Source organism: Thamnophis elegans, chromosome 4, assembly GCF_009769535.1.
Source record: "Thamnophis elegans isolate rThaEle1 chromosome 4, rThaEle1.pri, whole genome shotgun sequence".
In the NCBI taxonomy this organism is placed as follows: domain Eukaryota; kingdom Metazoa; phylum Chordata; class Lepidosauria; order Squamata; family Colubridae; genus Thamnophis; species Thamnophis elegans.
The window spans coordinates 60,348,063-60,374,075 of NC_045544.1; the positions used below are offsets into that span (position 1 = coordinate 60,348,063).

The 26,013-nt window shown below is 35.7% G+C and overlaps 1 protein-coding gene across 1 annotated transcript in view; it reads left to right on the forward strand.

Annotated features, from left to right (window-relative positions):
* Window positions 1–26,013, forward strand: part of PACRG (parkin coregulated) — a 270,618-nt gene that overhangs the window by 30,651 nt on the left and 213,954 nt on the right. Inside the window, exon 3 of the mRNA XM_032215518.1 lies at window positions 16,976–17,110. Within this exon, the coding sequence (XP_032071409.1) occupies window positions 16,976–17,110 (135 nt within the window). The remainder of the gene's footprint in view (window positions 1–16,975; window positions 17,111–26,013) is intronic.

The window sequence follows — 26,013 nt, forward strand, 5'->3', positions numbered from 1 at the left end:
TTGTATCATGATTTCATTCTGTTCTGCTATAAATTACTGGATGCAATATCTTTTCTATTTAAAGCCTCTGATTAGTCTAATATATATCCTGTTATTAATAGGAATCTAGTATTTATGCATTTTCTTGAATGTGCATATACCTTTTAGTGTTGGTGTTACAGTCAGCACATACCGAATATTATTCATCATAAAAATAGCTAAGCAGTATGAGACCTAGTAAGCACTTGAATGAGAAAATCCCAGGGCTGTAAGATAGATTTGAAAATCATAAAACTTTTTGTAAGGCAGTTTCCGTATTTCTGAAAAGGAAACATAAAAGATGAGGCAGGAGTTGGGCTCCACTTGGTGAGACTTTATTTTTTATATATCATGTTTCCCGCAAAATAAGACAGGATCTTATTTTCTTTTGAACCCCCCCCCCACCAAATAAACGCTTGGCCTTATTTTTGGGGAGGTCTTATTATTTTTGAGATGGCAAGCATGGTCACCTCATGGCTGCTGCTGTGTTGCAATATTTTCAGGGAGGGTTTATTTTCAAGGGGGGGCTTATTCTAGTGCATGCGCTCAAAAGCTTGATTGGGCCTATTATCCAAGGAGGTCTTATTTTCAGGAAAACAGGGTATCTTTTGCAGTAGATCTCAGGATGGAGTATTGTCAATAAGAGTCCAACATGACCATCATAATTATAAAATCAGCAATATTGAACAAGCTAAAATATGACAGCATCACATCTCTGCTTTGGAGAGGTAGTTTGATTCATCATATCAAAGTGAGACTAATGTCCTTTGATTGATCACCTCATATGGATGAATGAGGCTTTTGAGATACATAGAAGGCTCATTTATCATTTCAAGCAGAACAGTGTGGTCATATTACTCCATTATTTGAAGTCAGGGGGGCTGCTTTCTTCTCTTGAAATACTTTGAAAGGGCCTTGGAACAATCCACTCTTAAAAGATACACCTATCTGAAACTCTGCACAACCTATTAAACAGAACTGTTTATGTTGATCAAATCTTATACAAGATTATATGATTACTTAATTATATGAGTTGCTATTTGAGTATGCAAAACAATTAAACAAAAATGAAAGGAGCATTCTTTTTTAACGATTGTCTATTTGCCTCTTACACAGCTCTGCCTAGAGACCCAAAATGTATGGCTTTCTCAGAATTTTAAGTACTACCAAATACCAGACAGAAACCAAAAGCAAATTTACAAGATAAATAATATAGAACAAAATGAACACAAAGTAATTGTGACATTTAACTTAATTGGAATTTTTACTGTGGTTACAGCAATATTCATTCTATGATCTTTACATAAAAAATAGCTTCAGTGGTCAAAACTGGTCCCAGTGCTTTCATTTATGTATAGGATTGCAAAGAAGTAAAACAATTCAACATTTCCATAAATATTTACTAATATGCCCATAAGTGCTTAACAATATTAGTCTTCTGCAACTCGTTTTTCCAAATTGTTAATTTCTTATTTTAGTCTATGAATTTTGTGGCAACCTGTTCATGTTGGTTCATAACTGATTGGTTGGTTTCAAGTTGGTTCATGACAGGTTTATAAAAAACAGTTTATATTACATAAGCCATACACTGATTATATCAGTGATTAGGAAACTTTTTACCTTTCTGAAATTGCATCCTGATTCAACTAGGGTCTTTTCCACTGTATCACTAAATTATCTTCATGCAACCCAATCCATCCCAGTTTTGTTTCTTACCTAAAAAAGAACCATTTTTCTTGTGAGTCCTAATAAAGCTATGATCTTATGGTGCTATCTTTATTTTAATGTGCTGTTATGGCCTCAGAATACCAAACATTTTTAAGCAGATGAATTTACTTTGAAGCTTTTGTTTTCTAGTATTTGCTATTACAGAATCATGAATTACCATATTTTTCAGAGTATAAGACGCACCCGAATATAAGACGCACCAAGGTTTTGAAGAAGGTTTTTAATACTTTGTCCTGTGTCCCGCAGCGTGTTCAAAAAGTCCCAATTTTCCAAAAGAAAGAAAACAATTTTAAAAAGGACGCCATTTAAAAAAAGTTTTTATTTCTCTGAAGTGTCATTCCCGATGTGGCCTTTAGAGGGCAGTAGTTTCCCTCTCTCCGCTCGGCTCGCTCACAGCGCCTGACAAGGGGTGAAGCTCCCTCCCCTCCTGTGTGTGCGCGTGCCAACGCGTGCCATTTTTCTGCAGGGAGAGTGATGGTTTTCTGGCGGTGGCAGCGCAGCGAGGAGGAGGCTCGGTCCCGGGCCAAGCAGCTCAGCCGTCAGAAGGGGTTTTTTTTGCCCGCTTCTCTCGGGTGCTGCTCTCCCTGCAGCCATTTCTCCCTCTTTCTCCTTTTTGTCCTTTCTCCTCCTTCCTCCAAAAAGAGAACAAGAGGGAGAAAGAGGAGGTGTGGGGGAGATAGTGGGATTGATGCTTTCTGAGCTTGGTGCAGCAAGGATCCTCCACCCCATTTCCTCTTTCAGAAAGAGGAGGTGTGGGGGAGATAGTGGGATCGCTGCTTTCTGAGCTTGGTGAGCAAAGGATCCCCCATCCCACTTCCTCTTTCAGAAACTGGAGGTGTGGGGCAGATAGTGGGATCGCTGCTTTCTGAGCTTGGTGCAGCAAGGATCTCCCACCCCTCCTCCTCTTTCAGAAAGAGGAGGTGGGGGAGACAGTGGGATGGCTGCTTTCTGAGCTTGGTGCAGCAAGAATCCCGCTATCCTACTATTTTATTTTTCTTTATGTACACTGAGAGCATATTCACCAAAGACAAATTCCTTGTGTGTCCAATCACACTTGGCTAATAATTTATTCTATTCTACTTTACTCTATTCATTTCTATTTCAATTCTAACAAGGAGTTTAGCTTCTCTCTCTTGAAAATGTAAGCTAGCGTAAGGCATTATAATGCAAGCTAGCCTTAACTTTCAAACAGCTCATTTAGTGACCAAAGTTACAATGGCATTGAAAAAGTGACTGATGACCATTTTTCACACTTAGCGACCATTTTCACACTTAGCGACTGTTGCAGCATCCTCATGGTCACATGATCAAAATTTTGATGTTTGGCAACAGATTCGTATTTATGATGGTTTCAGTGTCCTGGGGTCATGTTTGACAAAATATAAAAAATTTAATCAAGCCCCACCCCCGGTCAATGGTGTCCCTCTTTACCAATCTGAAAATCCGGTCACCTTAAGGTAGGTAGATAAAAAGATAGAGAGAGAAATATAGATAGAGAAATACAATAGGTAGGGAGAGAGAGAGAGAGGGTAGGTAGGTAGGTAGATGTTTTCAGATGTATTTATCCATGTGCTGGTGAAGGAAATTGCTGAGAATCTGCAATACCTAAGATTTTGTTTCTGCTGGCACAGCACTTGATCAAAGTAATTCTCATCAATCAGTTAAAGAGCTTTCCAAAAGAATAAAAAGTTTTTGCACTCTGCAAACCTCCCAAAAATGGCCTGTTTTTTGCGAAAATAGCCCTGTTTTTTTTTTAAAAAAAAAGAAAAATAGATGAATAGCCTTGTGGGGTCTTGCAGAGTACTCCTGGGGGTGGGGAAGCCAAAAACAAGCAAAAAACTGCCTTTTTTTTTTTTTTTTGCAAAAATGGGCCCATTTTTTTGTGCAAAAAAATTGCATGCATAGCCTTATTGAGGCTTATAGAGTGCTCCTGGGGGGTGGGGGTGGGGCAAAAATTAGTACGTTTTTGGCTCATTTCTTCCCTCCCCAGCCTCCAGGAGCTCTCTGAAAGCCTCCATAAGGATATGCATGGCCATTTTGGTGAAGGGGGCAGGGCTTCAGGAGGCAAAAAATGCTGTATTCGGTGTAAAAAGATGCACCCAGATTTTCAGCCTCTTTTTTGAGGAAAAAAAATGCATCTTATACTCTGAAAAAATATGGTAATAGTGCTAAGACCAATATGATTTAACCTTAAGAAATATTATTTTCAATTGCATTAGGACTTTTCATTCAGGTTGAGTTAGGACTATTTTTAAGAATATGATCATTTGGAAAGATTTTAAGTATAATTTATTATGAAGAAAATGTAGTTTATGAGATAATGGAATTTCACTCAAAGTATGGAAAGCGAATGAAGCCGTGCATGCGTTTATTCACTTTATCACTTCAGAATATACTCAAGCAAAAATTATAGACATGATGATATAGGTGATAAATAGGTCAGGGACTAAAGCACATGGGTTCCAGACCTCAAACTGTTGGAAAGTTTTTATTAGATGAAAGCCTTCTACTGAGAGGGGTGGGGAGTCATGGGAAAATTAGACTGTAAGAGCCAACACTTACTCGTAATAACAATCTCATCTCTCCAGTATTTAGTATTTAGTATTCTAGTATTTAGACCCAGAAGTAAAAGTTTCATGCAGAGGAAAGAATCTAGAGGAGCATTCCTAAAGCCATCAAACCAGTGGTGGGTTGCCAATTTTTTTATTACCGGTTTGGGTGCGCTTGCTTGCATGCTTGCGTGTCTGTGCAATGCTTCTGCGCTTGCGTAGAAGCATCTGGGTGGGTGGGCGGAGCCTCCCACTGCCACTACTACCAGTTCGCCTGATCCGGGCCGAACCAAGCGCAACCTACCTCTGCATCAAACCCAATGAAAGTAGTTCAAGGGGAAGAGAGAGAAGGAATAAATCTAGCAGAAGTTGATTCTGCAAATCAACAGCAACACAAATTAATTAACACTCATGTGTTTTGTTGTCTTAGCAATGGGGAAAATCACTATAACTTTTGTAACAATACAGGTGGCACAACTCACATTCTCTGGCATCCTATACAGTTTAATTGAGGCCAGCAGATGATGTTCTAATGAAGTCATGCCCCTGAGCTCTGTTAATATAACATGACAAAAATTATAAAGGAGCTATTGGTTGGACCCTCAAATAATATATTCCCAAGTTCTTCCAAAGTAATGGATTTGTTGGAGCCACTGTAAAAATGCTCAAAATGCAAGTGAAGGAAAATTCAGTTCCTCATAAAGCTCTAATGAAGTATGGAGTTTCTCCTCCCCCCAGCCCCCACCCTTATTCAGTATTAATTCAGTTGAATAACCGTAGTGAGTTGTCTTCAGAAAACTTTGCCCATGGTTCATGGTTAAGTCCTTCCATGTGATTTTACAAAAGTAAGAGGCAAAAAAACAAAGAATTATTCCTATCATCATGGATCAACCTTTTCAAGGATCCTAGTATGTTGTTTGTTCAAGAAATACAAGGCAGAACCTTTGATACTGGATGCTCATCCCACAGGATAACTTCTATTTGTAAGATCTGGAAGAAATGCATTTCTGTATATAAATAGGAGAGACTCCCAGCTTGGGTTGCATGCTCATGTCAAAAAAAGAGACACAAATTATATCCAAGTATCCTAGGGATGAGAAAGAAGAATCATTTAATGAGCTTGTTGGATGTCTGCTCAGCAGGCTAAACTGGAATTAATTAAACAGGCATACCACAATCCAGGAATTTCTGATAAGGAGTTTTATTACAGGAAAGCAAAGAAGACATGATGAGCGAATTCAAGGAATGCTGTGTATCAAAAGCAAGTGCTTTGTATAGTGAAATCAATGTTCCATTGATTTTTGTGCATCTTTTCCCCTAGCCCCACTACTGTATGCAATGAGCTCTTCCGGGGAGGAGGCCTGGTTTTTAATCTCTCTTTTGTTTGGGCAATATCCATTTGTTCTTTTTCTATGCAAGAAATAAACCTCACACCTAATTACTTTATTATTAGGATAAAGAAGTCAGTAAAATAGATTTACCCCCATTGGTGATTGAATATGTAATATTTAAATATGTACTTATGTGGCTCAAGAGCTGATTTTGTCAGAATGTTGTGTAAAAGGGAGAGATGTATTAAAGTTTATTAGATTAAAAGAGAATGACTTTGTAGCTAAATCACTCAGTGACACAGTGGTGTTTTAACATAAAAGCTGAAGGCCTGTTTGAGTCATATTATTTCCAGATGTCAATGGCTTATTTGATTCTAACACTGGTTTTCTGATAGCTTCAGAAAACCCTAGAATCCCAGCAATAAATATATCAATACAAGGGAAACTATTCTGAAGCATCCTCAAGCATGATTTATATCTCTACTCCTTCCCCTTCAGCCTGGGCTAGGACTCTAAATCACAATGACTCAAAAATATATCATTTTCCCTAACATCCTGCAGATATCCCTGTGTAGAATTTTTTTAATAATTTTTTTATTAGTTTTATTACAGAAAAAAACACAAAAAGAAAAGCATCATCTTTCATTACATCTTGTAGAAAGTGTATCCATTGGTCACAAGTACATTTCGTGTGTTCTGTCCACAATCACATATATTCCATTCAGTTTAAATTGTATGTGTTAAAAATTTATATCTTTTACTATCACCATACCACAATTTTCATTTAGTTAAGTTTTCAAAAACACAGCCACCTGCTGGCATTTTTCCCCCTTCCCCCAATTCCAGTCAATCTGCCATATCTTTATAACATATTCTAAGAAAAAAAAAGTCAATTAGTAGGACATCTAACATTTCCCCTCTCTAACATATCTTTATTATTATTATAGGTAACTAGGCGTTATTTACATTTTTCTCTCCTCTTCTCTCCACAAACGCAAAAAGCAACAATCTCTAAACAACAATCTATTAATATGTGCTAACAAAATGACCATTTAAAATCTAAGACAATCTAAAGAGAAAAGGAAAAATGTTGACATTTCTAGTTAATAATCACCAAAGTATATGTTAACCTTCCTTTTTGTTTTTATAGTTGAAAGACAGAAAAAAACAATTGTTTGCCATTTCTAATCCAAATTAAAATGTCTAGTTGATAATCTCCAAGATATGCATTAACATTCCCTTCTATTATTGTAATTAGAGAAAGACAGAGAAGAAAAGAAAACAATTGTTTGCTATTTACGTCACATCACCTCTTATTCTAATCCAAATTATTTATAGCTTCATAACAAGGACTGAAACATAAATTTATAGGCTTTATAATACCACCAAAACTCAATTGCAATTTGTGGCCTGGTTATTTATCCTAATTAAGGTTATCCTTTCATTGTTAATATCATGATATATTATATGTTAGCAACTAAACATTCAATGATAATCTATAAGAGTCTACAAAATACTAAAATCCCTACTTATTAACCATCAAAAATTAGCTAATTTTTATCATCAATTGGCATTATCAGCCAGTGTCTTTCCAGTAGCAAAATAATCCTTTCTCTCTCGCCAGCAGTTGTGTCATTTCTTTTATTAGAATCTTTTCAGAGTTTAACATTTCTCTCCGCACTCTGTAGCTTTAAGGATCTCTCATGTAGTTTCGTTGCTCTTTAATTGTTATTAACGTAGACTTAGCTTTAGTTATCAAACTTTTTCTGGATATATTTATCTTCTTAGTTCCATATTTTTCACTCTTTTTTCCCCTCCTGCATCTTGAAGTTGAAAGAAAGGCTCCAAGTTGTCAAAAACACTTTTCCAGCTTTCCTTCTTTTCACTTTAGTCCATTGATGGATTCATCTGACATCTTATCTTTATTTTCTATGTTTCCATTCTCTTCTTTGATCTCTGGGCCTCCAACCCCCTCCTCTTTAACTGTAGCACTCCATAAACTGTCCCATTTCTTGTCAAATCTCTTAAGTCCTTCTGCAATATTTTGAAGTCCATCCAGGATGTTTTGGATTATTAAATTTTCTTCCTCTGAATATTGATCAAAATGCAAAGAAATATAAAGGAAAAAAAATAGGAAAAGGAATCTGCCACTCTAGCCTGTCAAAATTTTAGGAAATGTGTCTATTTATTTTGAATCTTAAACACCAGTTCTTTCAAAGTTTTTAAAATTAGGGGGGGGTGGTTATTCTTGCTTGTCTTTTCCTTCTGTTGCCAAAATATTTACCAGAAGCACTAACAAAAACAGGTTTTGTGCTTTAAGTCTTATCAGGTATTATAAGCAAATTCCAAACCCTTCCCTTGCAAGGTCAGTGAAACCAAGTGAAGCAGAATAAAGGATACATTGTATCCAAAACAGAAACAAAGTTCAGACTTTGGCTTCCAGGTGGCAGATTCAATAATTAGTCAATTGTTATTTTTTTTGCTTTCCCTTAAATATCTTTCATATAGTTTTAACCAATAGAAGGAAAAATTGGTTGAAGTAAGAGAAGAAGTTTAATTTAGCAACAAAAAAAATTAGAGTAGTAAAAAAATAGAAAAAAAAGATCAGTCCACAGACTACAAGCAGGGAGACAGGAAATGTTGCAATTACTTCAATCCATAAAACATTGTTACTAACTAGAGCAGGAAATCTTCTAGTAGCAGTCCAATAAGTGTCAAAATCACTGCTTTATTCTTACTTTGGGGACTAGTTGTTATTATTTTTTTAAAGAAAAAAAAGTTTCTTAACACGGATCTTCTGAAAGTAAAAAAAGAAAAAAAACTCTCACCAGATGGAACACTTTCGTTTCGTCTCTTCCTTCAGGAGCCGTCTCCGACTATGCCAGCCTGGAGGCTGCCTCTTTGTCCTCAGTTGGAAGCACTACCCTTGGGTCAAACAGGGACTTTGCAATGTCCCTGTGACCAGCAAGGCTTTGGCTTCCCTGTCACCGTCTCTTTGGGATGGTTTGGTCCTATTGGACAGTCCAAAGACAAAAGTTTCATCGATGGACCCGGACTGTCGGGTCCGTGCGATGTGTCATCGTGTCGTTGGCTCCTCCCTGTGTAGAATTTTTTGTATCTCTAATTTATTTACTATTCAGTTATCATTTGTGTAATACTTTAATGACAAATATACCAATCCAAATATACTTTTCTAAATTACAGAAGGGCACATTAAATGCTTTGGTCTTGATCATTACTTTGTTCATGTTGAAATTTCATAAGATATTTTTTGTCATTTATATCAGTATAGATTTGCCTATTAATATTTTGCAGTTATCCATCTGCTGTAACACTTCAAAAGTTGCACTAACTTTAATGAGTAGATTTTTTTAAAGCAGCAGATGAAGGCTTGAAACAAGTGGGCTTGTTTTAATTGACAGCAAAAAAAGAGCTTCATTTGCATGAGATCCAAAGTACTTCATCCAAATCATTTTTGAAGGGAGCATAGCTCTTATAAAGCTTACACTTCACAGGTAGTAGAAGATTGAATGAAAAAAACACATTTCTAAGGGAAAAATCCTTCACTGTGTTGAAGCTTGAATTCTACGAAGAATTTTATGATGTGTCAGTGTCATATTTTTAAGATTGAGCAGTTAAAAAGAATATTAGATGCGAGCCCAAAATAAACATAGATAAATTCTCTGGCAAAAAGTTAAACAGCAAATGCAAAAACAAACTCTCACAGCAAACCAGGTTTATATAAAGCAAATCACTTATCCAAGTGCTTCTTTGAATCATGAACACGAACTAGAACAGGAACGGAATGGACGAACGAATGAACGAACGTTGACTTCTGCAACTAAGGCGTGGCACCATCAGTCTTTTATCTGCAGGAGATCCTTAACGAGCCACAGCTGCTTGTTATCTTCTCCTGTGAGCATCCTGAAACCACTCACAGGAGATTTCTGTGTCAGTCTGATAGCAGCTCCAAAGGGTCCTACCAAGCCACAACACAATCCTAACCATGAGAAGGCTGCACATTTTCTGGCTTTGAAGTTCTACCCAATGTGAACTCTTTATAGCTCACTGACTGACAGACATTGAAATATGTGTGATGGGTCAGCAGTTAAGACACTGGGCTTATTGGCTTGAAAGCTGACAGCCCATGTTTGAGACCCAAGCATGGCATGCTGGGGTGAGTACCTGTCTTCATCTGGCTCCTGCCCATCTAGCAGTTCGAAAGCATGCATATGAAAATAGATAAATAGGTATCACTTCAGTGGTGGGGGAACAGTGATCCCTAACATCATGTTGACCACATGGCCATGGACAACACTGGCTCATGGCTTTGAAATGGAGATGAATAAAATCTGCAGGAACTCCCCTTTCCTTTTCTTTTCCTAAAATGTTATCATTTTATTTTCACATACTGTGTTGGAATAAAGTTTTAAATATTTGTACTTTGTAATCATTGCTTCTGAATCTAAAATTCAGTCCTTGGGAGAAGGGCGGCATATAAATCAAATAAACCTAAAATAATCTGTGATCCAACCTTGCTGGGCTGGAATAGACCAATACACATATCAACATAAAGACCAGAATCAACCTAAGGACCAGAATCATATCTCCAACTCCCAACCCACAAAGTCAGTCTAGAAAGTTATTGTGGTTGACTTACTATTAATATCTAGTAAGTGATCTTAGAAGAGAAGGTAATTATCCAGATTGTTGGATCCAAATATGGCTTCTTGAGATATGGGCAAACCAATGTCACTTTAAGGACTTCTGATAGTTCCCCTTTTCTCAAAGATGGATTTCCTGTGACTGTAGAATCAATCTCCTCCTTCGCTGTTTAGTAATAGGAACAGAACAAGAATCTAGTTCACAATTGGCACAGTTAAGATTGCAGACAAGTTTGTCTACTTCCTTGGGATTCACTGGCTGAAAATCTTCCAAATAACACCATATGATATAAGTTCTGTCATCTTATAGATTCTTCCAACTCGCTTCTGAACTGGAAAAGACATGAACAATTCTATCCATAAAATGCTTGGCCAAACTATTACAAGTTATACTGACTAGATCTTCTGGCCTATCTCCCAGGGAGGCTGGGACGGGGAGGTCCAGATTCTTTAAACAGCTGGCATTCCAATGGTCAAAGAAACAGTTTCTTGTGAAATAAAAGATATATGAGAGGGGGAAGAGGGGATAATTTTCTAACTAATTGTTTAGGCAAAAGATTATTAGAAACTTGTCGGGACACACAGTGGAGAAATGGATGTGTGCTGAAAACCAAGCGGGAAATCCTTCCCCAGTGACCAGTGGTTTTTCTAATATTGGTAATATTATTTGGATGTTCCAGCTTTTTATATGCAAACGGGTTCTTGCATAACTATTTCCAATTCCATTATACTTAATCCTACCATACATTAAGCAGGCAAAGGAAGAATCTTGCCAAGGAAAGTGATTTTTAAAATCATGAAATAGATATTTTTAAAAATATTTTTAATCCTAGACTGGGTGGAGTGATAGAGTTTTCTGTTGAACAGCCTAAATCACTAGCAGCATATTTGCTAAGAGTGGCAAGGGAATTAATTGCTTTCACTTAAGCAACAGAATGTCTTGGTGTGGCTAGTTTCCCTTAAACTGCTTTAAATGTATGACTAGAAAGTATTTTTAAACTCTTTTACCAGAGATTTTATAAATGTTATCTAAACTGAATAACCTATTATTCTCCACTCACCACTGCAGTATCTGAAAAATACTGTAACTTTTAGATTTAAAGTTCATGCTGAAAATGGTTTTGCTCAAGTTGTATTCATAATAATGTTTTCATTTCATGTAAATGTTTCCCTTGCTTTGAAATGTGTAAACATTTCTGTGACTGTAAAATAAATTGTCCTAGAAACTTTAATTTGCAATTCTCAATGGAGTAGTGCCCTTCAGAATCTTCAATGACATTACTGATCTAATATGGATATTGTGATAGCTTAATAAATCCTACATTATGGCACCCAGGAAAAAGAATTAAATTTAGAAATGAGAACAAGTCTAAGAAAAGAGAGTAGAAAAAGAACAGGGAGAAAATGGTGAAGAAATAGGTTTTGTTCCTTAATCTTAATCCCAAAAGAAAAACAGGCAATGAAAATGGCCTATTTTAGCAATAATGTTTACATAAAGGGGTTCTATCATTCCTTTAATCTGCTATGATCTGTGTATGTCTACCTGCAGTAGCCACACAATATTTGAAAATGATTTATGTATGCATCAATGAGTTTCAGAGGAGTACTTCATACTTGTTCTTATGAATTTTACAGCATCTCTTCTGAAGTATATTGTATTATCTTATTCTACATATAAATATTATGCCCTCATCTATTATATTCTTTCTAATATAGAAAAGGTGGTTTCCTTTGAATCAGTCCCTATTCCTGATATGTCCTTGTCAGAGGTGGGTTGCTGCCGGTTCGACCCAGATCAGCCAAACCAGTAGTAGTGGTGGCAGGAGGCTCTGCTCACCTGCCTTCTGTGCATGCGCAGATACATTGCATGTGTGCAGATGCTTTGCACACATGCAGAAGTGTTGTGTGCCCGCCTGAACCAGTAGCAAAAAAAATTAGCAACCCACCTCTGGTCCTTGTGGTTGCCCCAAATTCTATATTTTTCCTTTAAAGAGCTGCTTGGACTAAACTTAGTTTTGTTCTGTGTGAGTGCATGTTTTACAAGCTTAAATGAGCTAAACCCTGTGCCTGGTTCTATTTCACAAGCAAGAAGAATACTGTTTCTTTTGGCAGTCATTAAATGGTATCATTTTGTCATTCAGAGCCATGTAATATTAACAATATCAACAATATTACTTGTAAGATATATCAGTGTAGTCCCATTATTATTAAGGAAAGTACTCAGTAAAATTTCATACAGTTCATTTTCTGTAACTTTTTGGGGGGTATAGAATGACTTGTGTGCAGCTTAATTACTTAGAATTGTAAGTATTTCTCCACTTCTGGGATTATCACAATTACACATGACCAATTATATTTCATTTTAATCGAATCAGAGAAAACAGGTTATCTCAGGCTATACTCCAGCAATCATATAACATGAAATTTTATATTCATTGGGTTTATTTTGAGTTGCCAGATACAAAGCTAGTGTTAATCAAGTCAGTGGGAACCAACCCTTATTTTTCCCCTCTTATAACGTGAATGTTTTTGTTTTGTTTTGCATGCCTTGCATCATAACATTCCTACAGTCCAGCACAAATTAATTTTAGGTTAAATCAATTGTACAGAGTGAATAATGATTAGCTTCATGGTTTAGGTTTAATGCAGTTTTACTAAATAATAACTTTTTTTGAAAAAATATGACTAATAAAATTATGTTTTCCAAAGATACATCACTTTTTGTTTGATTTTTGTATGAACTGCACATTAATCTTTCATGCTGTTCCATTCTATGTGTAATTAATCAAAGGAGATTGATCTTGAAAAGACAGTAAACTGTTATACAATTAAAGGATTTCAGATGGAGAAAAAGAAAATTCACTATAATAGTAAAGCCAGCAAAAGCAAATGAAATGTTGATTCATGAATAGAAACGTCTACAAATATGAATAGTCTGAATGGTTTGTTAAATTTGGCCTCAGGCGGTTCTTTGATACAAGCTCAGTACTTACACATCAGACAATCAGACTGAACAGCCTTTTCAGGGCTTAAAGAATGCTATGAAACAATAGGCAGTATTAAGTTTTGAAATGTGATTGATTGCTCCCTTTGTTGCAAGCACTCTGCTAAGCATTTTCCTGGTAAAATAAACTATTTGAAATATTCAAGGGGAAAAGATAGAAATAAAGTTACACTGAAAATAAATGTTAGGTAGAGTAATATTTGATAAGAAATCTATAATTATCCATGCACTCTCATCAAAATGTTGAGCACACAAAATATTTTGCTATCAGTATCCATCTGCTGCTGATTTACTCATAACAGGATTGGAGGCATACCATTGCTTTACTGATGATGGAATGGAGACTGTGAATGTGGATTTAATCTGAGAAGGGAGGGAAAGCTCAAGCACTCATTCAATAAGAAAATGCACTGAAGCTGCTGGAAAAAGTCAGAGTGCTCAGCCCGGTCCCTCTCCCTGCAGCAAGAGAGGTGTTTTACCCTTATTATTTCAATATTAGCTTTAATTTCCACCTTTTAACCAATATTAATCACCCATTATTCTGAAAAGGTCAGACAGGGTTTGCTATTTTTTTTCATCAGAAGTGCTCATGAAAGTACCTCCCTCTTTTGCTGTAATGCTTTCAAAATATTAGGAATTACTCCCTTTGGTTAACCTAAGTGTAGGGATATCATCTACAAGGGTAGATGATATCGCTACTCTTATCTGTTCTGTTAGTTTTAGATAAGAAATTTACTAGGTAAGAAATTTGTATCTAAAAGAAAACATAGCAGATTTACTTGGCCAACTAACCAATCAGTATATTAAAGCAAATTTTAATGGTCATGGGTTGATCAGAAAAAGCAGGCAGGTCTATGGAAGCTATGTAAGAGCAGCATAAGTCTAAATCTTTCAAATTTGGTGAAATTCTTGGATCATAAAACATTCGTCTAAAACTCTTTGTTGCCCCTGCATAGGTCTTCTGTCTCAGACCAGTTCTTCCCCTTCTCTTCTGTTTCTAAAGCTAGCTTAATCATCCCTACCTACAAAGTGGCTCATGTGCTTATTTGAGGTAACACTTGAAAATCAACCCATTAGATTAAATTGTAGAGTAGACATAAGAATTAAATGAGTTTCTGCTTGTTCTTTGCATTCATCTCACTTCTGTCATTTGTGTGAGATTTTCAGAGATTCTGGAAGAGAGACTAATTTCCAATAGATCTAATTTGCATTAAATGGAACAGCATTATAATTTATATTTTCCCATTGTGATGATTCACAAAAGAATCAAGTCACGCTCCTCTTTCTTAGCTGTGACTTTCTGCAAAGTGAGCAGCTTAACTATAAACTGTTTTGCTTATGCTTCACAACATGCTTGGAAGTGTCAGCCATATAATCCCAAACAATTTTTCAGACACCAAGAGTAGAGGCACATAAATATTATTTTTGCTTTGTTCAACAAACTGCTATACTATCTTGCAAATTTATTCTAGAAGCCTTTTTGCATTTTAAATACAATTTGTCATGGGAGACCAGTATTTAAAAATCTCAAGCCCCAGCACATTGAGTTAATCATATATTTCTGCAGCTTTCGTCTGAATTCCAGTTAACTTAATCATTATGTACATGCTTATATCCTTATGCAAGAATATGTTGGTGGGATTAGTACTGCATTAAGATAGGTAGGCCTGGGCCTTCCTACCTAATGAAACTTAAGAAATGTACTTATGACCAACTTGATTTCTGTGGAGATGCTTTCTCTTCCAGGCATGTTTATTTTAAGATAAGTACTGATATATTCAGTGAGTTTGCTCTGAAATGAATACACAAAAAATTGTAGTTTTAGCTATAATTACTTTCAAGTGGCTTATGGGGAATGACCAAACTTTATTAACAATAACTGTGATAAAACAGATTTAAGTTGTCTTCAGACTTTGTCATGTATTAAATAGATTAAATGACATAAAAAGGAAATTATTCCATTAAAGGAAGGAAAGTCAATCTCTGCACTGGTGTAGTTTTTGGCTGTTTTCTGGTATCGTTATCAATGTAATTTTGAACTGTAACTACAGTTTGTTTTAATATTATAACACAATAATATAACTCTCCATGTAGAAGCAAACTTCACTGTGTTCACCAATAATTAATTCAAGTAAGACAAGAGATTAAACTCATCTTTCCCCAACTTGGTGTCTGTTGGAATGCGGTTATATTTGGAGACTACTAAGCTGAAGAAGACTATATCAGCCACAAACATTGTTTTTGTTAATGGATTCTAAACCTAAACCAAAATATTAAAGCAATTCTTCAATAGATGTAATCCTAATGTGTAGCTTTATACTGCTCTTTCATATAAACAAGCAATAAATTATAGAAAAACCCATGAAATTTCATGCTGGGTGACAGCATGAAAAAGTTCCAGTCTTATTCTTTATTTTTTATTTTCGTGACTAAGTGAATTGATCCATACTGTGTTCCTAAATCACTATAATTCCATAGAATTTTTAGATGCAAAATGAATCCTGGAAACCAGATTTTCCTAACCCCTTCTCTTTTTTTTCTCCATAATGAAACTTTAATTTTAAAGCCATAGTTATGGCATCCAATAATAAACTATACTTTAGTATGTTTGTTCTTGTCCTCCAGATGTGCCTTTTGCTATTATATATTAACATTCCCTTATAAGCAAACTAATAGTATATGATACTAAAGAAATGTCTTAAATTGATTTTATTATAATTGTGTGGACCTTATTTTCTTATGATTAGATATCAGTGGGTTCTTGGTTGAGGGACAAATTCTGTGTATCTTTATCATTCCTTATTTGTGTGAATTCTTCAAACCAGAAAATTTCTACTAGCACCTCCATTGTACTGTAACACACTGCACATAATTCAATTTGACAGTATAGTTAAGACAATGAGACAAAATTGAATATGGTTGAGTTGAAAGCAAATAATTTTCATCCTATATTTAACAAACTTAAATATAGTGATATCTGCCATTTATAAAAAGATCTTCTCTCTGTTAAATAATACTTATTTTAAGTAAATTACCTTTACAACCGGGGAAAACCATAATGACAATAAGGCTCCATTTTGCTATAAAGCATTACATATCCACAAATCTTAATCTAAATTTAAAATCACTTCCTTAACATAATGTTCCTGTGAGCGATTGTGGAAAAGCTGAGGAAGGTATGAAAAAGAGTATAGACGTAATCAGCAAGTGAATTGAAAATTTATAAATAGCCACTAAATTCAGTAAGAGAAACTCAGAAAGAAGCAATTCAAATCATTCAAAGAGTTTGGGCTATATTAACTCACTATAAATGAGTGATTTTCAAACATGGCAACTTAGAGATGTAGGGACTTCAACACCCAGGATTCACCAGCCAGCATTATAAATAAATTTGTAAGATTGCATCATAATTTCTAAGATTTTGATTTATTCCAACCATATATTTAAATCTCTGTATCTCTTGCTTCTCTTATCTTGCTTAGCTACTTTTCATGGGCCATGACAATTTCCACCAGATATTAAATGTGTTAAATATTCCACGGTGAACACCGATAACAGCTTTAAACTCAAATATGAAGCACTCTGATGTCATAGACTCAATTAAATCACTAGTCTGAACACAAAATGTATTTCCTAACGTGCACCAATTTTTTGCATAAAGGTTTTTCTTTAACATTTTAGGTGAAGGGTCCTCCAGCTGCAGGAGCGTTTAAAGAAAGACCAACAAAGCCCACAGCATTTCGCAAGTTTTATGAACGAGGTGACTTCCCAATTGCCCTTGAGCATGATACAAGAGGAAACAAAATAGCCTGGAAGGTAGGTTCAGGGCACAGCTGTGACAGGCAGCTGCACTTATTGAAGTGACAAATGTCATTGCCCAAACTGTTGGTTTATAAGTAAATAAAGTGAAGTAATTTCTTAGCAAAAAGAAGACGGTGGGGAAAACAAGTCAGAGACCGGCCTCCTGAGTCAGCCATCTACCTTGGCGAACAATTAAATTATATGCTGCAAAAAGGAAGTTGACAGAATTGCTTTGCCTTAGAGAACTGTCTCCTGCTCAATTCATCTCTATTTTTATGAGGACCTGGCAACCCAGCCTATTCCAGGCAGTCCATCAAGTGATGGAAGTGGCTGGATACAGTGAGCAGCAGCAGCCATTTATCTCTCTCCTCTCCCCCCCCCCACCTCCCCAATTTCACCTTCCTGCAGGACAGTTCCAAATGGAAGCTTTAATTACCTAAATGGATAGGTCAAGATTGCCTGCTCCTTTGAAATGCAGAGCAGAATACTAACGAAGGCAGATTCTCATTCCAGGGCTTCACTCCCAGGCTGCAGCATATGTCAGACAGCGTAATCGCTGTCATACATGCCCCTGTTAGAGGCTGACCTCCACTGCTGAAACCATTATGGCTCTGACATCTCTGACAAAAGGTTAATTGGCTTCAAAATAAATGTATTGCCTAATGACTTCATTCAAATGCAGCCGTGTTTCTCTCCAAAAGGCTCAGTGATGTTATTTGTAAAACTTGCCAATCTTTGAGGTAACTAGAGCAGGCTTTTAAATTTAATTTGAAAAATGAATGCTGATCTTTAACCTGCTCTTTCTATTTAATTATTTTTGTTATCAAAGAATGAATTTCTCTCTTTGTGCATATTATTTATTGCCTGGAATAAGATTTCTCTTCAAACTGGACAAAGATAGCCTGACATCGTATATTGGGAATAGTAAAAAGAAGAAGAAGAAAAGAAAAGAAAAAAGGAAAATAAAAAGAAACAGATAACGCATTCTTAGAACGTTTGAGTAGCTCATGTTGAAAAATAATGATTTAAGTTACCATAATTTAGGTCATTAAAATAAAAATGAATATAGTTAGACATGACAATAATAATGATGATCTATAATTTATTTTATTAAAAAAATTGGCACCCTGTAAAAGTATTAAGAAAGATTGCATCAAAATTTAAGGGATCTATTTCACTCTGGGCAATGACTTTTTGGTACATTGGTATTGGCCAATGACTTTTTGGCATGACATTTTCTAATCTTATAGAATATTATTATTTATATTTATAGATAAAAGTACACTTTATGATATTTATATAAGAATCTTTGTATTAACTTTATATGGAATTTGTGATATTATTTTGTTTTGATTTTCCTCAATATTATGTGCTTAAGGCAATAATACATTTATTTGAATTAATAGACATAGGAAAGAAATCACAAAGCAGAATGGCTGGGCCGAAGTCCATCCATTATAAAATGGCTTATAGGCTATTTAAACAGATTTAATTTTAATTATATCTATTTTTTAAAAGGTGGCATGATCGAATATTACTAATTTGGGAATTTTAGTGGTAAAGATTTAGAAGAGAAAAGGAGGGAAATGTCCAGAAGTGTAATAAGTATTTTATTATTTTCAGTCCCTATTTTGCTGCTTGCATTTACTATATATAGTAGAAGATTTTTTACCAAGTTCCAAAAACTGCATGGTATCAAGAGAACATAAATGTTAAAAAGCTCCTGTGATTCCAGCTATTTTTTGATGTTTAGGTTAGCTGATGGCTAATAACAGCATAGGCACCAATCAAAAGGCCCATCCCACTGTTGCTTTGCTAACCTTTCTCCTCCCAAAGCTATCAGAAATTTGTTCAATTTAAAGATGTTATCAATTTCTTACTCTTTTTTAAAATATATTTTAGACTGTTTTTGTTAAAGATGTATAACGTGTATGGGTTCTGGGAAGTCGGGGGGGGGGGAAGGTTGGGAGGGGTGGGGGGAGGGTGGGGGGGAGGGAAGTATATTAGGCTTGACGAGGGGTGTTAGATCTTAAAGTAATATGTCTGTACATGTATACTGTCTTCTCTTATTTTTTCTTTAAAACTAAGAGATGTTAAGTATATTGATATGGAAGTATAAATACCATCAACACAGAATGGAGTTTGTTCAGAAGCTGAAATACACCAAATGAATGAGAGGAAGAATGGGAAGCAGAGGTGAGAAGAAAGATAGGATGAGAGGGATAGGAGAGAGGGCAAGGGGGGGAAGATGAGGAGAATAAGGAGGAGTGGAAAGAAGAGAGAGGAGAAGGAGAAAGGAAGGAGAAGTAGAGAAGAAAAGGATGATGGAGGGAAGAAGGGAGGTAAGAAGGGGGAAGAGAGAGGCAGAAGAAAGTGGTGTATGGAGAGCAGAAGAGCCAATAATTGGTTTCTATCTTTTTTAGTTTTTTTTTTCCCGGGAGTTGATGGCAAGATGGACTGATGTAATTATTAATTATACAATATGATATTGGCTATGTAATAGTATACATGTGATTATATGTTATGAAAATGGAAAATAAAAAAAGGATTTTTGGAGAGAGAAAAAAAGAATTTTGTATAGCACAGGATATCTTGCTAGTTGTACAACGTGGCCTCCTGTGTAACTGGAAGAGGTCTGCATTGAGCTGATATAAATGCACAACATACAAAGAGTCATGATTGGTAGTTTTCTGGGCTGAAATTCCAGCCTTGCCCAATATCATTCAGCTTATGAAAAGACTCCTTTAACTGACATGCAGAAAACTCTTCATGCACTCTTTTTTTTTTTTTTACTTTCATATTGTATACAGGCAGGATGAATTTTTTAAAAAATCTTGCAGACTATGGATCCACCAGATGATTGTTCAACCTAATGATCCCCAACTGGTAGCAAAGAGTTTGAGGGTTCTTGTTGATCTTTTCAATCACTTGACAGCCATTGAATGGTCATCTAGATTATTGTGCATTTGAGGTGCAATTGTTGAATCAGTTTTGAAGAGCTGGATTTAAAGGGATTTAACTGTAAGGATTGATGTGGAAGCTGGAAGCTGTCTAAGAAGGTGAAGTGAGGAATCAATACTTGGCTGAAAGTCTACTGAAATACAAGATTTGGGTCCTTTTGATACACACATTAAGTCAGGCAAGGAAGGGTCAGTTTCAAAGTTTTGTAGTTTCTGGGTTGGTCAGTGAACTATCCCTTTTTAAAAAGTGGGGGGGGGGAGGTTGTGATATTCTAGTTTTCTTTAAAAAAACAATTGGCAAAGAGATCTGGGACCAAATTAAGAAGTGGGATCCCACAAGAAACAGGCAGAAACAACTAAAAGCCAAGAGACAGATACTGTACATATCTCTTAGCAGTAGCAGGTTGTTCCAGTATTATCTTTTAGACACACCCAACATGATTCAGCTGTTCTCCTAAGGAGAAAAAAGTATTGCTATTTGGGGTTTCTTGTAAGCTACTTAATTATTGTTTGAACATTTAGTTTTTCTGCTATTTATTCAAAACCCTGATAAGCAAATGATTGGTTGGGATGTTATAGAAGAATCAAATTGGAATTCTTGGTATTCAGCCATCAAACTGTCACTTTCTCTTTCAAATTGACTTTCTAGCCTTGGTGAATAAAATGCAGAGGGGTGGGGGAACTCATGCTGCCTTAGGCTTCCTAGAAGAAAGGGGAACACCAAATAAGTAGAGTGATTTACATAATTGTGTAATACCCACTTAGTTGTAATTAGACTGTCATAATGAATTACTATCGCAGTACGGCCACATAGGATTTTTATTTAGGCAGAGTTGGGTTTGGGTCAATATGATTCCATACATGAGAAAAAGCAGTGTATGGGAAATTTCTACAGCATCAGTTAGATTGCAGATTTGGTTTTACAATGAAGTGCATTGACATGGGGGACAATATAGTGACATCCCATGGACAATGTATCTCCATAGTGAGAAACAATAACATTGAATTTCAAGGGGAGGCAGACCTAGATAAAGGAAGTGACACCTCTTTGGAGCAAATATCCATAGAGGAGATCTTGGAAATCAACCCAAATAGTAGCTGGAGTTAAAAATGCAAGCAATGAAGGAGTAAGGTCTCCTCTTCACAATGATATACTGGATAAATAAAATATTTGCTTAAATTGTCTCCCATGTTGAAGAAAGTGTATACAAATGCTTGATGGAGATATACTTTATTTTGATTTTGACATTTCCCCCCCAAGTACAGAAAACAATTTAATCACCATATAGTTCTTCCCATTTCATAAAATCATTGCCTATGAAGACCTCAAAAATACTGCTACTTTCATATAATCCAGCATAATGGAGAAACTGTGCTGGCTTGTGACAATATTTTTAAAGCTCCACCCTCCCCTTTGTGGTTATGATTCGTAGGTGTTTATGTTACCTACCCTGATCTGTAAATAAAAGGTATTTCTGAACACCAACAAACAAAAGCAATGGTGACAAAATGAGAGAATGAGGAAACTAAGAATGTTAGAGAAGGAGGAACCAAAGAGCAATATAATAACATTCTTCGCACATATGGCAGCAATTATTTTTTCCTATATTTTTTGTATCCCACACAGTTGAAAATAGAAAATAGTTTTAAGGTACATGAAGGAAGATGTCGATTCAATGTTAGGAGTAACTTCCCAATAGTTAGAACAGTTTGATGGCAGAACCAATTACACAGGGAGGCAATGAACTTCCCTTTACTAATTATATTCAAGAGAGGATGTGAATAGGAATACTTGCAATACTTGAGATGGAAGATGGAGTCAAACAGCTATATGGGTCTGTGACAAAATGATGGATAACATCCCTTATCTAGCTATTATACTACTACACTGATATCCTATCATTTGTCTGGAAATTCAGGCTAGAAATACAGAAGGCTTTTGCAGACTCTTTTCTGGTGTAGTCTTTTGCACAATCCATCTGCTACCAGAACTGAAAGGCAAGATTTTCTAATTAGCTTTAAACATGATTACAAGGACCTGTCATTGGAAAGAGAAACTGCTCCTATGTGCAGAAATGCTTTCTATTCATGTACAGGATTTGTTACTACTTTGACGAAAAACTGCCATTCATAAATTTATGTAACATAATTATTTAGAAACATAGTTGAGAGAAAAGTATCATTTTCAGTGATAATTGTACAGAAGATTGTACAGAATCAAAAATGTCAAATGCCATAAAGAAAGGCACATTATAATGACCAACTTTCCCCCAATTAATTAGAACTATAAAATGTGCAGCTATCAAACTATATTTTTTGAGTTTACTAGAAAATGTACAAATGATCATTTTACCATCTTTATCATTTTTCATTCAATATAATAAAATAAAATAATAATTTATATTTCTCAGCTTGTAGTATATATGCTATTGGTAATATGTAATATAGGCTAAATGGAATATCTTTCCCATAACAGAAGGTGAATGAATGATTAAATGGACAAATGAATGGATGAATGAGTGGATGAATGAATGAATAGCTTTACTGAACTTCACCAAGCATATGACAATTGTAAAAAATAATAAAATGAGGTAACAGCTATAAAATATTTAGACAATAGTTCCAACAGCTAGACATGCAAACTTGGTGAAAGTTTAAATAGTTGTTTTTGCCTGCCCAAAGGAATTTCACATAACATTTATCTGTTTCTGTGGGACTGGCCTAATGAGGGTATTAGCAACTCATTACAAGGATCTCTATAGAAGCCACAAAAGTGTAAAACAAGGGTCAATGATTCACTGCTCCCAGACCCAGAGGGCAGAGGTGGGTTCCTATCGAAGTGTGCATGAGCGAACCGACAGTAATGCCGGGCAGAACCCACCCCTGACAGAGAGCAAATATTTTCTGCATAAAGGGTTTTCTTAAAACATGCCCTCCAATGTACTTTGCAAGATGTCCAAGCACAATAATGTTAAAGGCCCTACAGAATATATTAACTATATGCTAATCCATTGATACAGGTGGTAGTAACAGACTTTAATTTGCCTCGAGTTTTACTTCAGCTGACACTTTACTATATTCAGTTTGCAATTCTGTATTAAGGATTCTTTAAATAAGTAATCAGGTGTCCAAGTTTTAGCAACATTGAAATTTGGGAAAAATCTGCCAATTTCTAAAGTTTGTTGTTTCTGGACACATAGCTTCATAGTTTCATAGTTTATTTATTTGTATGCCGCCCTTTTCCCTGAGGGGACTCAGGGCGGCTCACAAGTTAGGGGAAGGGGAGGACAAAACAAGTTATGAACATAAAACAATACATTGTTAAAAGAGAACACAACAATCATACCATTCGGGTGGGCTTGCCTAACAAGATAGGAGGTTGAATGTTTAGCCACTATTGAAAAAGACTTAGTCATGGTCTTATTTCAGCCTTTAGCAACTCTGCATCCTATCACAGGGCTACATCAAGAACACATCTTAAACTGCTTTCATAAGCTTTCATTAGTTTACACTCTTTGGTGTAGCATTAATGATATTTAGATTTAATACAAAAGTGGGGCCAGCAGTTTGATTTTAAATGGTCATAGAGCAGCTAAAATATACTATGTGTCTGTAAAGAAAAGAAATAAATAAATGCTGTAGAGATCCTCTGAACAGGACAGGCAGTTTACTTTATTCAACCAATTCATAAAAGTGCTCAGTCAACACACATCTGAAAGTACATACACACAATAATGAAAAAAAAACCCTCCTGGAATGAGCAGTGAGTTAGACTGCAATACTGCATTTTAACCACTGTGCCATGACAGCTTATACATTCCAAATATGGTAAGCTACCTTATCTATGGGCTTCCCATCCAAGTCAGTTTTTTTTTTTATAACTCCTTGCAAACTGTATGAGATTAGTTTTCTCATTAATTACAGTAACAGATCTTTGGAAAAGTGGGATAGCTCTCATTTCTTAATCTGTCCTTGATAGCATTATCATGCTATCTGCATACTGTAAATTAGTATACATAGGCATTGTTTGTCAATTTCAAAGCATAATGTTCTTTATTTAAATTCGCACAATTTAACTGAGATAATAATGGAATAATAATGAAGAGAGAATTCGCCTTGGTTAATTCCATTGGTAGTTAGCACTATATCTGAGAGATGCAATATATTGCTATATTGCACTTCACTCTCAGTCTGAAGTTCATACAAAGGGCATATATGTCTATCAACTGTAGATCTAGGTTGGTGTCAAAGGATTCCCCTAGAAATGGAATGAAAGGTTGGGTTAAGGTCTATAAAATAAAGTAAACAAAATTGACTTGGGAGTCTTGAGTCTGTTTTTCAGTTAAAAAAAAAATGAAACCCTAATCTAGCACAGAGCAACAAATTGCAAAAGCATTTTTGGGAGAAGCAAAAAGAAATAAGGCAACTAGTCTCCAGTTGAATCTGCTGGAGGGGACCAAGCATTTCAGCTCTTTGTTTCCTGAAGTATTTTTTATTCAATCTCTCCCCCCCCTCTCTCCCTCCCTCCCTCCCCCTCCCTCCCTCCCTCTCTCACACACCACACCACTTTCAATAGCCTTATTGATTTTCTTTTAGCCAAAATCTGCAGTGGCAAATGCTGTTTCAGCTCCAGTTAATACACTCATTTTGCAATTATAACAGTAAGAATTATTGTCAACAACATCACTACCTGCTTCTGTGTCCTTAAAGCTGCTGTAAAAGATATATGTAATAGCAGAGTATATATCTTATGTTTGGAAAAAGTGTGCCAGAGGGGGATTGTATCATCTTTGTGGACGCCAGATGGTTGGCAACATCCAGAATATGAAAGGTTAAGAATCCCAGATCTGAATGACGTGCACAATCTTGCAATTTGCAATGTCTTTCTAAAGCCTATAGATCAATGTTATCATGTGGCCCCATAGGCAGCTTCCAGGACTTAAGACCCAATGAATTGTTGTGCTGTTATTTTTATGCCATGCACTTTCAACAGGTTTATCTCAGTAAAAATAGTTAATGAATCATCCTTCTTGTGACCTAAGCTATAGAGAATCAAAACACAAGTGTAATATGATTAGGCAGAACAACTGCTATGTTAAGATGAAATGATGTCTGGAGGGTTTGCATGCCATTCTGATTGCCACGTTACTGTGAATACATTTTTGTTGGAATCTGGTTCAAGCATCATAAAACCTGGTGTTTTTTTAAATAGACACTTTTGCAGAAAGGATCTTCACAACATATTGCACTTCAGTTTAAATGGTGCCATAGCTAGAACAAGTTCAGTTTATTTGCTGCCCTAACATACTTTTGAAGGAAAGGGAAGAGATTGGACAACTGGAAGTTTTAAAGAAGAGATTGGACAACCATTTGTCTGAAATGGTATAGGGTTTCCTGCCTGAGCAGGGGTTGGACTAGAAGGCCTCCAAAATCCCTTCTAACTCTGTTATTCTGGAGTTAAAGCAAGTCTGAGCACAGCCACCTTGATTTAAGATATAGTCTTATATACTTACACCTTTCTATAATATTAATGTTCTTTTTATTGCTATTATTTGGCCGTCTCTAATATAAAAGCAAACTCCAGTTCCTTGATCTCATATTTTAACGGAAGGCACACAATTGAACAATTCACAGACCATCTGAAACAAACTTAATATCACATACCAGGAGTGGTAAAGAAATAATATATATGAAAACAACATAGAGTGTAGGGGACATGTGTATTTATAAGGCAGAGACAGAGGAGATAATACATTGCAATTCTGGTAAGGCTAAGAGGGAGTTGAAATAATTTGTAATCTGGAATGGAAATTATTATATCCTCTTGTCCATGGATTTCCTGGTCAACTAAATAAACTTTTTAAAAATTATTTATGAAAACCTTTATTTTACAATTAGAAGAGCAATATTGTAAAATATAATATTTTTTATCAGATGATAAATAGTGTGTTGCTCCTA